Raw genomic sequence first — 14,207 nt, 5'->3', positions numbered from 1 at the left:
TTCCTGGATCCGCCACTGGTCCTGGTTGCGTTTGTTGCTGTGCTCGAACAACTAGTAACAGGACCAGCCGGCCGGGGGAGGAAAGAGAGATTCCCCGCCATTGTCAGCTCGACTGGCGCCATACACATGGATCAGGCTCGGGTTCTCTTCTTGACAATTATCCACTCACAGGAATGCCTGAACACGAGACAAACATCAATGGTCGTGTTTTTTTTCGGTGGTAAAAAGAGTATTATTTCATGATCATAGAGTTACAGAGGCAAGAATACATTAGGACACATGGACCCTCCATGTAGCCACACAACGGTGGCACATTCACCAAGACCCGATCGTGCCAGCCACCGCTGGCGAGCTATGCACACATGGTCCTCCTAAATTAATTATCTCAGATAGAGAAAAAATTGTCACAAGCAAACTGTGGAGAGATGTATTTTCTGCTCTGAAAAGTGAGTTAAGGTATAGTACAGAAACCATCCTCAAACTGATGTCTAAACTGAGAGGGTAAATCAGTGTGTGAAAACTTATCTAAGGTGCATGGCAACTGATGAGCCTAAGAAATGGTGTTCATGGCTATGTCTAGCTGAGTACTGGTACAATACTAGTTATGACACTGCTGTAAAAACGTCTCCTTTCCAGGTACATTATGGTTTTCCTCCCCCATTGATCTCCGAACTGGCAATTCCTAGACCTGAAGAAGAGGCTCATAATTTCTTGTCTGCCAAACAACAAATATTGGAACAATTGAAATAAAATTTGCCAGTGAAAGTTTGATACAATGCTTTGCTTGATACTCGAGTACAGGAGAAGGGGGTTACATATAGGTTGCCTAGCGCAACGATACAGAAGTCGTGGAGCCAATCGTGTCCTTGATCGTGGGCAGGTGGGAGGAGACCGAGTCCACAGTCTAACACCCTCCTCCCCCCCCCCCCCCCCCCCCCCCCCCCCGCAGTGTCAGCGGCGGCATCGACGACGTTGAGACTGGAGCGAATGTCGAAGAAGGTGGCAGACGGGAGCCCCTTGGTGAAGATGTCTGCAAACTGCGCCGAGGTTGGTCCATGGAGAACACGGACCTCACCTAAGGCTACCTTCTCTCTTACAGAGTGTATGTCTATCTCGATATGCTTGGTTCTACAGTGCTGGACAGGATTACATGACATATACATAGCCGATACATTATCGCAATACACAATTGTGGCTTGATGGACTGGACGGTGAAGCTCAGTAAGTAGTTGGCGAAGCCAAACTGTCTCAGCAATGGCATGCGCAACAGAGCGATACTCAGCCTCCGCGGACGACCTGGAAACAGTTAGTTGCCGCTTCGAAGACCATGAAATCAAGTTATCACCCAAGTAAACACAGTATCCCGACGTGGAACGACGAGTATCCGGACACCCGGCCTAGTCTGCATCGGAGTATGCGGTGAGAGAGGGAGGGGAGGAAGGAGCAATGGTGAGACCATAATCAAGAGTGCCCTTGAGATAGGGAAGAATGCGCCGGACGTGGTTCATATGAGGGAGACGGGGGTCATGCATGTGTAAGCAAGCTTGCTGAACAGCGTAGGAGATGTCAGGGCGGGTGAGAGTAATGTATTGGAGCGCGCCGGTGATACTACGGAAGAGAGTTGGATCAGGAAGGGGGTCGCCAGCAGAGGACAGTTTGGCGCCGGTCTCGGCAGGTGTACGAGTAGGATGGCATTCGAGCATGCCGGCTTTGGAGAGCAAGTCGATGGCGTACTGACGTTGCGAGAGGAAGAGGCCCTGTGATGATCGGGAGACGGCGACGCCCAGGAAGTGATAAAGCGAGCCAAGGTCGGTCATGCAGAACTCGGCGCGGAGAGAAGAGATGATGTGGGAAAGGAAAGAGTCGGAAGAAGCTGTGAGAACGATGTCGTCAACGTATAAGAGCAAATAAGCAGTGTGCGTGGAGGAGTGGAAGATGAAGAGAGAGGAGTCAGAGCGGGAAGGAACGAAGCCGATGCATTGGATGAAAGAAGCAAAACGCTGGAACCAAGCCCGCGGCGCTTGTTTTAGGCCATATAGAGATTTTTGAAGATGGCAAACGTGGTCGGGAAAGGAGGAGTCAGAAAAACCGAGAGGCTGGCAACAGTAGACAGTCTCATTGAGAGAACCATGCAGAAAAGCGTTTTTGACGTCGAGTTGGTGGATTGGCCATGAGGAAGAAACAGCTAGACTGAGGACGACGCGAATAGTGCTGGGCTTTACCACCGGGGAGAAGGTTTCGTCAAAGTCGATGCCTGGTTGCTGTGAATCCCCGCGACAGACCCAGCGAGCTTTATAACGAGCTAGAGACCCGTCAGAATGGAATTTGTGACGGAACACCCATTTACCCGAGACGACGTTGGCTCCGGGAGGACGAGGGATGAGAGTCCAGGTTTGGTTGTGGCGAAGAGCGTCGTACTCGTCCTTCATGGCCTGAAACCAATTCGGGTCCAGAAGAGCAGCTTTGTAGGAGGAGGGGATGGGAGAGATAGGAGAAGCAGAGGCAGTGAGATTGAGACGATCGATGGGCCGGCCAAAACTAGCTTTGCTGCGAGTACACATGGAGTGATCGTTATGTGGGATGGGAACGGGAACGGCGCGAGGAGGCAGCGGAGGAGGGACAGGCGACGAGTCGGGGGGGAAAGAAAGCGGCGAGGCAGAGTTGTGGATTTGGTGCGGCGGAGTAGTTATACAGGGCGCGGGACGTGGAGGTGCATGGGGGGTGGTAGGCGCGGTCTCCGAGAGAGCCGCGGGGCCGGCAGCAGGTGAGTGGGTGGGTACGGGATCCAAGAGATTCGCGGGTCCGGCAGCGGGGGAGTGGGTGGGAACGGGATCCAAGAGATCCACGGGGCCGGGAGTGGGTGCATGGGTGGGAACGGGATCCAAGAGATCCGCGGGGTTGGCAGCATGCAGCGGACTAGATTGGTGGGCGACCGAATCAAGGGATTCGCTGGAGTATGGGTGGGCAGCATGTAGCGGTGGGGTGGGGTCCAGGCCATGCAGGCCATGCACGTCGTGTGCGGTTGAGCGTGTGGAGGAGGACGTGCGGGTGGAGAGCGGAGCTAATGTGTTGGGCGGATGGTGGGTGGCGAAGGGGAAAGTGTTTTCGTCAAAAATAACGTGGCGAGAAATAATGACGCGCCCTGAGGGAATATTAAGGCAGCGGTAGCCTTTGTGGGAGTCGGAAAACCCGAGGAGAACGCACGAGAGCGAACGCGGGGCTAGTTTGTGAGAAGAGGTGGCCGACATGTTGGGATAACATAAACAACCGAAGACTCGAATGTCGTGATAGTTGGGGGAAGATAAGAAAAGAGAGTCATAGGGAGAGAAGCGAGGGCATGTTTTGGTTGGCCGAATATTGAGAAGGAACGTGGCATGCCGAAGAGCTTCGACCCAATATTGAGCAGGCATAGATGCTTGGAGAAGAAGCGTGCGGAGAATGTCGTTAATGGTTCGAAGAGATCGCTCGGCTTTGCCATTCTAAGGCCAGGCGTAGGGGCAAGAGAAGCGGAGGAGGATGCCATGGTGAAGGAAGAAATCACGGTTGCGAGTGTTGTCGAATTCGCGCCCGTTGTCACATTGCAAGAAACGGATGGGGAGAGAGAAGTGAGTGTACACGTAGTGCTGAAAATTGACAAACACGCTATGAACATCTGATTTGGCGCGGAGAGGAAAAGTCCAGATAAAATGAGAGTAATCATCTAGGACGACTAGGTAATACTTGAAACCGGATACACTGGGGGTAGGTGACGTCCATAAGTCACAATGCACAAGCTCAAAAGGAAAAGAACTACTAGTTGTAGAAGCACTAAAGGGGAGCCTAACAAGCTGGCCCAGCTGACAGGCGTGACAGAGAGAGGCATCATGCGAGTCTCGAGCATGAGGAAGCTGAAATTCGTTGAGGAGGGTAGTCGTGGTCGTGCTGTTGGGATGTCCAAGCCGGCGGTGCCACAAGGTGATGGAGGCGAGCATAGCATGGGGAGTGGGAGTAGTAGCGTCGTGGACAGTGTACAGATCCCCCAAGCTATCGAACCGGGCCAGCTCCATCTTGGTTCGAAGATCCTTCACAGACAATCCATAAGGGTCAAATTCAACTGAAACTTGGTTGTCAATAGTAAAATGACGAACGGAAATGAGGTTCTTGATGAGAGCAGGAGCAACAAGAACTTCGCGAAGAAGAAGAGGCGAGCGAGAGGGAGAGAGGAAGGAAGTACCGACGCCGGTGACAGGAACAGAAGAGCCGTCGCCAAGAGTGATGGAGGGAACTAAAATCGAAGGATGAAGAGCAGAAAGAGAAGCACTAGATGCAGACATGTGGCAAGAAGCTCTAGAGTCGAAGATCCAGTCGTTACCTGCGTCCTGGGTGGTGAGAGAGTTCATGGCGGCGATGAAGGCGGCCTGATCCCAAGCCGGCGCGGTCGAGGTGGAAGCAGGCGCAGGCGATGGCTGAGTTGATGAAGACGCGCCCGCGGTGCCGTGCTCCCAGGGCGATGGCGTGGGGAAGCCGTAGGGGTACATGGGCGGCGCAGTCGGCGCCGCCGCTGCCTGGTACAGCGGTGCGTACGCAGCATAAGCGTGCGGTGGAGGACGCGAGCCGAGGAGACCTGGGGCGCCGGTAGGAGGGCGAAGACCGGGCGCCCAGCCACCGCTGTAGGCCGGAGGAGCACCATAAGGAGAGGGCGCAGACCAGGGCATGGGCCACGCCTGCACCAGGCCGGTCCACGGGTCTTGAGCAGGGCGCCAGGCGGAGGAAGTCGGAGCTGGCGGCGCGGCAGGCGGCGCCGACGTGGTGGAAGCAGGCGCAGCCGAGGATGAAGAAGAAGCCGAGCCTGCCTTTGGGGGACAGTACACTGGGTTCTTGCCCTTGTAGTTGGGGCTGGGGCGCCATCCGGGAGGTGGCTGAACGGCAGGAGACGGCGAGGACGTCGCCGCGGCCGCCGGTGGTGGAGTAGAGCAGGCCGCGGCGTGGAAGAGGCGCGGAATGATCGCCTTACGCGCCCGGTTCTGCTCCTCCATCTGGAGCATGGAACGCGCCTCGGCAAGAGTAGGCAGTGGCCGCAGGAGCGGAATCAGGGTCGCCTGCTGGGCGAACCGGTCGTCGAGCCCGCCCATGAGGGCGTGAAGAAGGGAGCGGTCTGCAACCACCTCTCCGAGCTCACGGAGTTCGTCGCCAATGGCTTTGATGCGCTGACAGAAGACGCCGACGGGGCGATCGCCCTGGGTGATCGTGCGAAACTCGGTGTTGAGGGCGGAGACGCGGGCGTCGCGGTTGTCTTGAAACAACCGGCGAAGCTCAGTCCAAATGTCGCGAGCAGACGCGTCGTCGGTGACCACCAAGTTGAAGAGCTCGGTGGAGATGCGCGTGTACAGCCACTGGATGATGGCGAGATCGTCCTTGAGCCACCGCGGGTCGTGGGGAGACGGGGGCGCATCGCCGGTGATGTAATGGAAAAGAGAACAGCGCCCAAGGTGGATCTCGAACAAGTGGCGCCAATGGTAATAATTGTGGCTGTGGAGATCTAAGACGATGGGGATGAAGGGTGTGATGTCGGTGATCGTCTCGCTGAAGGAAAGTGGAGGAGGGGCGAGGGTGAGGGGAAGGTTGGCCTGGCCGCCGGGAAGTGGGGGTGGAGGCGGGACGGCGGGGAGAGGAGGCATTGGCAGGCCGCCGGGAAGAGTGTCAGTTGGCGGGCCGCCGGAGGAGGAGGGAAGAGTGGTTTGCCCTCCAGGGTTGGTCATGGCGATCATGGAGGGAGAGGAGCGGAACTGGTCTCTGATACCATGAAAGTTCGATACAATGCTTTGCTTGATACTCGAGTACAGGAGAAGGGGGTACATATAGGTTGCCTAGCGCAACGATACAGAAGTCGTGGAGCCAATCGTGTCCTCGATCGTGGGCAGGTGGGAGGAGACCGAGTCCACAGTCTAACAGCCAGCAAGCCCAGAACGGAATGGAACGTTATGCAGATACTAAAAGAGTGGAGAGTCTTTGAAGTGGGAGATATGGTATATTTGAAAATGGCTCCTTACAGATTAGCATAGCAGCCTTTGGATTCAGAGGGGCTCTAAAGTTGCAAAACAAGTAGTGGGAAAACTTGCCTTTAGAAGATGCTAAATGGGAAGATGCAAACTTTATTAAGCACACCTTTCCGGCTTTCTTCAAGACCACGACCAGGACTCGTCGAATCTTTAGAAGGGGGCAATGTCAGGCTCTGAAACCACAACTTCAGTTAAGACTGTCCAGTGGTTCAGATTTGGGATGCGAAATGGGGAGGAGGCACCCGCTGTTGTAGACGAGTCGTTCGCCAGTTCACACGTTCCCAGCGAACGTGTTTGCTTTTCTGACGTGGCACCTTTGACTGCTTTGACATTCGTGTTTTTAATCCAATGGCTGATAGGTAGTTCACTGGCAGTTCCTTCACAGGGAACGTCTGCTACTTAATATTTCCCAAGAATATTACATTAGACAAGGGTAAATATATGGTCAATGTTAAATTTTGGGTAACATAAATGAGCTCGAACAATATACTCATAACAAACAGCTGCAGAATTCCAGCGCCACAAAGCTCCTTTGTTTCACACTCCAAATCTACTCGACCGGTAGAAGTTTCGACAAACTCGAGAGCTACACCGACAAACAGCAAGAAAAAACCAGAAACTCCGACGTCGGTCATCGATACCACTGTGTGCACATTCGAGTCGTTCCTCAGTTCGTCGTCCACGTGATACTCCTCTAGCCAATCAACAACTATCACACCCTAGCATCGCCCTCTACACCAATTTTCTCCCTGCGAACAAACAGCGTGCCAAATGTTCCAGATATTAGAAGCCATCAAACTTGTAGATCGGAAGAAGATGACGGCGCTGTTCATCAAACAAACAAAGGTACCTCTCGATTGACGACTCTTTGCCACTGATGCGTAGAACTGCGTGAAGGAAGCGCCTCCATTCATCTCCTCCTCCTGCGTTTCAAGGGAGAGCCAGTCAGGTCTGCGATCATAAACATGGTCTACGAAATATGGGAATTTATATCATGGCGAGGGGGGAATCCAACCTGGAGAAAGCTCTCGACTGACGACGCATCATTTGGTGAGAAAGAGACCACCTCCCTCTTCCTTTGCACAAAATCCCTGTTCTCGCTCACCTGCAGTTTCAGCATTCAAAAGGATGTCAAACGGAACACTGCAAGGTAAGCAAAAGAATGAAGTGCCGTGATCCTGCTTCGCACGAAATTGGAAGAACATAAAAACTTAAAGCTTATATGGAATCTGTCGGACGTTCACCAATGATCAAAACTTGCAATAATTACACTGTAAAAGCCTCGTTGTAGAGTGACAATGCTGAATTGATCTTTACAGGGATGCTGACGGATTTAGAAATAACCGGAATACGTGTTTTGACTGAAGTACCTGGTCTATCATTCGTTTAAGAGGACGGCGGAGGGACTCAATCGTTGTCTGCTCTTGCAATCTTTTCAAGAGGATGAGCGGAATGGTGGCTACTTCTGGAAAAGAAACATGATAGCTCCACTGGAAAAAATGTGCCGATAGAACCTCGATTGCTGAAAGAACGCACTGCTCTTGAAAATCTCTTGATTTCAGCATGTTCCTTGGCACCTAACACACAGAAAACAGCGTTAATTTAAACTATCTTCGGAAGATGAAACATCTGCAAGAACGAACTTTTAATCCGAAGAAAGCAGGGTGCAGGCTAGAGATGAAACCAAACAGGAGCCACACAGGCACACACACAAAGATAATATTTAAGAAGATGAAACTGAAGTACATAATTAATAACTGAGCATAAACCTACGCAGTAATTAAACAAGTTAGAAAATGAGCAATCCAGAAGGATTTACAAAAACATTTTACAGACCATCAGGGGTTGATTACTTGAAACTGCATGGATGGTTGTTTTCTTTTAGTGAGCATTTAGTCATATGGAATGGGGGGGGGGGGGGGGGGGGGGGGCAAAGAGTTATATACTTCTCAGATGCCTGGTACAATATTCATATTTTCGTGACTTTGAGACAGACATGAAAGAACACAAAATTCCTCATATAATGAGCAATACGTGAAATGCCGTACCTTCAGTATTGATGAAAAGTGGGTCTTCCCCTTTTCTGTTTGTTCTTTCTGAGGGGTCTCCCTAAATTCTAGGGACCCAAATATCAACGATGGAACTGGAAAGAACATCTGACTGCAATTCGAAAGCTCATTTAGCATCTGTGCAAGCTTCAGTCTCAGTGGCAAGTATCGCATGCCTGGCAATAAATGAGCCACTCCCCTTATTATCTGAACAACTGAAGAAAATAATAGATGGAGGTTGTGGCAATCCTTGTAATTAACACAAATAAACCTAACCCATAGGTTTATGCAGTTTATATACTGCCAGTTATCTATCTTCAAAAGATCTTCCTGCAACCACAAACATAGAAGCATATCAATATCCATGTGATGTCAAAAGAACAAATAAAAACCACCACAAGGAAAAGAATCCATGTGGACATGAAAATAACCATTCTGCTTTCTTTTGGATGTGTGAAAAAGACAAGTATATTAATAAGAATATTTTTTATTGTATTCTCGCAGCACGTATATGTTGGTCAAATACAGCAATACAAAGAAAATTCTATGAAATATGTCAAGTTATGGCAATAACAAATTAGCAAGTTGGTGCCGTTCGTGAATTAACCATCACTGTACGATAAGGAATCAAACAGTTAGAACATATGTGCCAGGATCTCTTCTTAGCAATGTTTTTTTAGCAAATGTAACGGATAATTAGAAAAAATAAGAAGGCCAGTCTATTTAAACGAAATGTATTTGACTGTAACTGGTGTGCACATACACCTTAAAGCCTTGTTTGGATATGGGAAACAAGAATATCTCCAAATCCAAGCAGGTCCAAAGGATCTGTCTGCATGATACGGTAGGAACACTCGAGCTAAACCAAGTGCAAGCACAACTACAGATATAAGCATTAATGTGTACCTTTCCCTTTGTTTTAGACGCCTGCCTAAGAATAGCACTCAACTGTCCCACAGAAATTACTGCCCTTTCACCTGCTTTCTGAATATCCAGAGAATAAAGTTCCACCAGACAGTTCAGAATGAAATCAATATTTTCTATATTTCTGTTGTCCACAATCTTGGAACTGGAAAGGTATGCATTATATGTTTTAGTTAAGCAGAAATCCAGACAGTCAGGTAAGAGTGAAGCCACTTCTCGAATCATAAGAAATGAAGACAGGGACAAGTTCTGATCACCACTTGCCCACAAGCGAACTAACATCTGCAGAGTATATACAGTATATGATAAGCTAGTATTAGAAATTAAAAGGTCAGGCATTCTACACCAGAAAAATATTGCAAGACTATCGCGAAGCAGTCATAGAATGGTTGAAGGGCAGAAGAATTTAAAATAATTAAGACATTAGCACTGTGACAATGCATCAAGGGTCTAAGCTTAGGTGGATGTGTACTGATCCAAAATGGCAACACTAAAATACCACAGTACAGCTATTCAAAAAAACTGAAAGCCAAACAGATTGATAACGACTGCTTCAAGGTGTTTGAAACATTCCTTACAGTACCATAAATATATGACAGGTTCAAAACAATAAGGAAGGCAGATCGATTCCCTACAAATACAGTGTTCACAGAATATGGCCCAACCCAAATAACAACCGACTTTTCCTCTTGTTCACATTCTTCCTTAATAAAGAAGTCGTGCAAGTGTTCTTCTACACGGATTTTTTTAAACAGCCATTTTACAGGGGAAAAAAATACCAGAAAGGCCAGTAGTCCTCAACCGATCTAATATTATTGACCAGAACAGGTTTCAAACATGAACCTCCTCCAGAAGAACAAAATAACATACAAAACTAAATTTAATATCAACAAGCAACATCGCCAAGGAACATACCTTGAGAAGCCTCCTTGATGTTGAGGGATACGCAGAAAAATATACCGCAGATGTTCTAAGCCGAGTCAAGACATAGGTAAGTATTTGGTTATCAGTAAGTTGACTAATCAGATCAAGAGAATTCCGCAAGTAAGATTTTATGAGCGGCTCAATATCTTGCCATTTCTTTCCATTTCTCTGATTCATAAGTTTCCCCTTGTCATCATCAGAAATTTCTAAGAGAGCACGGAAAATGTTGTCTGTCTTAGAAAGAACAAATGATATTATCTGATAAAATACTTCGGTACTTTGAAGTCTCTGCATGGAAAGGCTATTTGAATTCAGACCAAATTGACATGCATCCCGGAAAGCATTTAGTAGATTACGCAGAGCAGGTGCTTTAGGTTCATCTAAGACTAGTTGACACCATTCACTTATTGTCTTGCTTGTAAGGATCTTATCACTAGGAGGATCTTTATCACCAGAATCGACCCCATTGTCCACAGAATCCATCTCATCTTGTTCATCTGAATCCTATTGAAGATTGGAACAGAATAATAGCAAAAGAAAACCTATTTTATGAGATCATTTATGGCACGAGAAGTACATAGTAAAAAGGATGTACATGAATTGCAGTACATAAAGCAGAAATAATAGGTAAAACTTACTTCTTTACTTTCAAAGTTCACCAATTCCAATTGCCATTTCTCAAGGAAGTTTGCGAACTTAGGGTCCTACAAATATAACAAACACTCTCAATCCTGATAGAAATCACCTAGGAGGCACAATGCAGCCAAAGAATTCCAGAAAAGACAGATAATATAAAGTCTAACATCATTTGCTCCTAGATGAGATCAACATTCAGAAGCATAGCTAATAGTAACCTATATATCTATAACAACTTGTGTGGTTCAAGGTTTCATGTTTGCTTCGAGGGATAGAAATTCACACATTAATCTAAAAATCTAGAAAGCTCGCACTAATCAAAAACCGATCTACAACGATTATATCATGAGACCAGATTATAAGAGAGGTGATTCCACACATGACATAACTACAGACCTGCAACCAAACCAAGCAATATATATCCAGCAAGTAAGACGGCAAGACCTAAAGGCAATTTTCAGCTATTCACCTTATCCAACAACTTCTTCAACTTTCTCTTTTGCTTTTCCACAGCCAAACGCATCTCATTGTTCTGTTCGTCAAGATCATCTTGTACAATACACTCTGCAAGAAATATTCTGATGCTTAGAAACTATCACACCACAAAATTCAATATGCGTTAACAACAATACAATTTACCTTTCAGAACATTATCATCATCACTGTCAGAGTAGTACATACACTCAGGATCCTGCATTTGAAGCATCAATAATCGGTTTATAAGGGCCACTAAGCAATAGCACTACAAATAGTAGATACAATCACACAACTGATTTTGAAAAAACAAATAATGGGCAGTTTCTGATGTGCAAATGTTACTTGCAGAGCAATTACACACTAACATAATAACCATATAAAGTACAAACTTGTGCACATATTGCCAACAGACACTATACAATCATCCTTGGATATTATTCAGTGGTTTTAAAACTGATCTAAGCACCTCAGTCAGATTATGAAAATATTGCCAACCCAATAGTGTAGAAGAAATCAACAACAAAAATCTAGAGCTACTTGCCAATTTGACATATCAAAAAAGAAAAGAACCCCCAAATAAAATGCTTGAAAAAGTTCTGTACAGAAGTAGAAGCCCTGTACCCAGAACTGTAAGACAAAAGGAAAGCTCAGGAGTTGTGGGCAGTGCATGAACTGCGGATGATGGTAAATTTGTGTATGTTGGAGCTCATGAACAGAATCATCACATTAAAATACGGAACGAGTATGAAAGCTATAGTAGGTGTCACTATTCCTAAATGTATATTGCTTGTCGAAGATGAATAAGAGACTCGATAGAAGAATGGCAAACGAACATACCTCTGAAAGATAGCCATCACTGTCAGATAGATCCCCATCTAATTCATTCTCATCTTCTGGAAACTCTAAGCAGTTGGCCAAAGTAGCTACATCATCGTTCATGTTCCTAAAGGAAAAGCATATTGAGCTTAGTTCAATAAATAAAAGAAAGAAAGACCTAAAAACCAATGCATTACCAAACAGTATTATCATGAATGAATTTTTACGGTAAATAGAGACACAAGATGAAATCCACATCCGCAACATATCCAAATTTGCAAGCAAGGTTTAGTCAAATGGCTGTAGGTAACATTGCAGCAAAATTACTAAATGTGCCCCCCCCCACCCCCTCCCCCCCTGCCTCAAACAGCACATGAGCTCAACCGCCCTAACGCGCACCCACCACAAAGGTACGTAACATTGCAGCAAAATCACTCAATGCTCCCTCGAAGCAAAATCACTTAATAATTTGGGTATCTAACATATCCAAATTTGCAAGCAAGGTTTAGTCAAATGTCTGTAAGTAACATTGCAGCAAAATCACTCAATGCTCCCCCACCCCCTGCCTGAAACAGCACGTGAGCTGCGCTCCCACCAAAGTTATGTAAATAATAGAGCACGAGCAGTGGAGGATATGATGAAAATACATGGTGGGGTCGTTGCGGCGGGTCTCCTCGCTGCCGCCGTCGCCGTTCAGGCGGTTGTCGTCCTCCCGGCCCTTCCCATCTGATGAGAAAACAAAAGGGAGAAGCTCGAATCAGCACCCGGCGGAACCCAAACAAACACTTTTAGCAGAGGGGGCGGCGGCGGCGGCGGAGGAAAGCACGGGCCTTTGCGGGTGCGGCGGTTGAACTGGGAGCGGAGCTTGCGGCTGCGCTTGGCGCCGCCCTGGAGGTGCTTGTGGGCGAACTTGCGGGCCTTCTTGCCGAGCTTCTTGGCCATCGCCGCCGCTCGCGTGGGGAGGTGGGGTGGGGTGAGGAGGAGACGGCGGGGAGAAAGGGTTCAAGGGTTTCCCAGGAAAAAGCCGGAGCTGATGAAGCGTTCGGCTCGCCGCTTCTCCTTCATTCTTCCGTCGGCTCTAGCAGTCTGCAAGCCCATGTGGCGCCATAGGCCCATTCGGCTGTTTATACTAGATTTGAGGCCTGGATATAGACTAAAAAAAAGGTAGCTTGTTCAACTTGATACAAGGCTAAAAAGAACCTATACAAACTATAGGGTTTCCCCTCTCGTTAGGGTTTTAGATCCTCTCAGCGGCGCCTGTCACCACCATTGAGAATTCTCCTCCCCTATTCCCTCTCCTGGCCGCCTGTCTCCGGGATCTTCGATCTCGGACTGCGTGATCCGAGGAGAGCTGTCTAAGGAACCACCGTCCGTGAAATTGAAGTTTTCGGGCAAGAGATCTAATGGAGTCACCGGCGTCGGACTCGGGCTTTGCCTTCAGCGATGTTGAGGCGATGATGAAGGAACTTGGATCAATGAAGAGGACTTGCAGGATGTCATGATGGAGGAAGACGATATGCTTGAAGAAGAAACGCACTGGATGGCTATAGCACACGTCCACATGGGCAAAGCCCTATAGCTAGTATTGGTTTTTCACGAACATGGGGGTTGCATGGGATTTGGCCCAGGAGGTCACGTTCCGGTCGCTCGACGATAGTCTCTACACCCAGCAATTCTCGTGCCTCCGAGACTAGGCCCTGTTTGTTTGGGCTTTTGCTTCTACTTTTGCAGCTTTTTCACTTTGGCCAAAAAACCATAAAAACTCCTAAATAGGTGCTTTTGGAGCTTTTAAGGCTTTTGGAGCTAAATATTGTTATATTGATTCATCAAAAGCCTAAAAAGCCCCAAAAGCACCTATTTAGGGGCTTTTATGGCTTTTTGGCCAAAGTGAAAATGCTGCAAAAGCAGAAACAAAAGCCCAAACAAACAGGGCCTAGGAACATATGTCATGGAAGAACGTCATTGGCCCTTCAAAGGGAAAAAAATCCTTTGAACGTCGTTGGACCTTCAAAGGAAAAATTGTGGTTATTGCTCCCTGTGATGGCTTCACAAAACCATCAACTATACTACTGAATAAGGTAGACTTATGGATTCAAATCAATGATTTACCGGACAACTTCTCGTTTATTAAGGCTCTCTCAGTGACAGTGGGGTGAGTCCATCTATGAGAGCCAAAATCTCAAGACTTTGAAGGTAATTTCTTTATAGTTCGGGTGAAGATTGATGTGACAAAGCCCCTAAAGAATGCAATCTCGTTCAAGATAAAGAAGAGGAGGGGAATTTTCAAAGTTAAATATGAGAGATTAAAAAAGTGTTAGTTGCCTAATCACCCCCTCTAGTCGAT

The 14,207-nt window shown here is 47.5% G+C and overlaps 2 protein-coding genes across 2 annotated transcripts; both read right to left on the bottom strand.

Annotated features, from left to right (window-relative positions):
* Window positions 1–3,479: 3,479 nt before the first annotated feature.
* LOC109753402 (uncharacterized) lies at window positions 3,480–5,738 on the bottom strand. Its single transcript, XM_020312308.1, has one exon. The coding sequence runs from the start codon at window positions 5,736–5,738 to the stop codon at window positions 3,480–3,482; it is 2,259 nt and encodes a 752-aa protein (XP_020167897.1).
* Window positions 5,739–6,401: 663 nt separating this feature from the next.
* LOC109753398 (protein REBELOTE) lies at window positions 6,402–12,963 on the bottom strand. Its single transcript, XM_020312305.3, has 13 exons — window positions 12,694–12,963; window positions 12,511–12,589; window positions 11,885–11,990; window positions 11,210–11,261; window positions 11,040–11,134; window positions 10,573–10,638; window positions 9,926–10,438; window positions 8,993–9,292; window positions 8,087–8,416; window positions 7,409–7,615; window positions 7,054–7,143; window positions 6,889–6,961; window positions 6,402–6,787 (listed from the first exon to the last, which is right to left on the bottom strand). Exons 1-13 carry the CDS (start codon window positions 12,803–12,805, stop codon window positions 6,771–6,773), a joined length of 2,040 nt encoding a protein of 679 aa, XP_020167894.1. The 5' UTR covers window positions 12,806–12,963; the 3' UTR covers window positions 6,402–6,770.
* Window positions 12,964–14,207: the final 1,244 nt, after the last annotated feature.

The sequence above is a fragment of the Aegilops tauschii genome, chromosome 5, assembly GCF_002575655.3.
Source record: "Aegilops tauschii subsp. strangulata cultivar AL8/78 chromosome 5, Aet v6.0, whole genome shotgun sequence".
In the NCBI taxonomy this organism is placed as follows: domain Eukaryota; kingdom Viridiplantae; phylum Streptophyta; class Magnoliopsida; order Poales; family Poaceae; genus Aegilops; species Aegilops tauschii.
Note: the sequence above shows the minus strand (reverse complement) of the source record. Positions and strands in the feature narration are given on the sequence as shown.

Excerpts from the sequence above, each read along its gene's own strand:
- LOC109753402 (XM_020312308.1), bottom strand. The coding sequence starts at position 5,738 with ATGACCAACCCTGGAGGGCAAACCACTCTTCCCTCCTCCTCCGGCGGC.
- LOC109753398 (XM_020312305.3), bottom strand. The coding sequence starts at position 12,805 with ATGGCCAAGAAGCTCGGCAAGAAGGCCCGCAAGTTCGCCCACAAGCAC. Across the intron at positions 10,439-10,572 it reads TGAACTTTGAAAGTAAAGAA|GATTCAGATGAACAAGATGA; the intron begins GTAAGTTTTACC and ends AATCTTCAATAG. Across the intron at positions 9,293-9,925 it reads CATCAAGGAGGCTTCTCAAG|ATGTTAGTTCGCTTGTGGGC; the intron begins GTATGTTCCTTG and ends TATACTCTGCAG.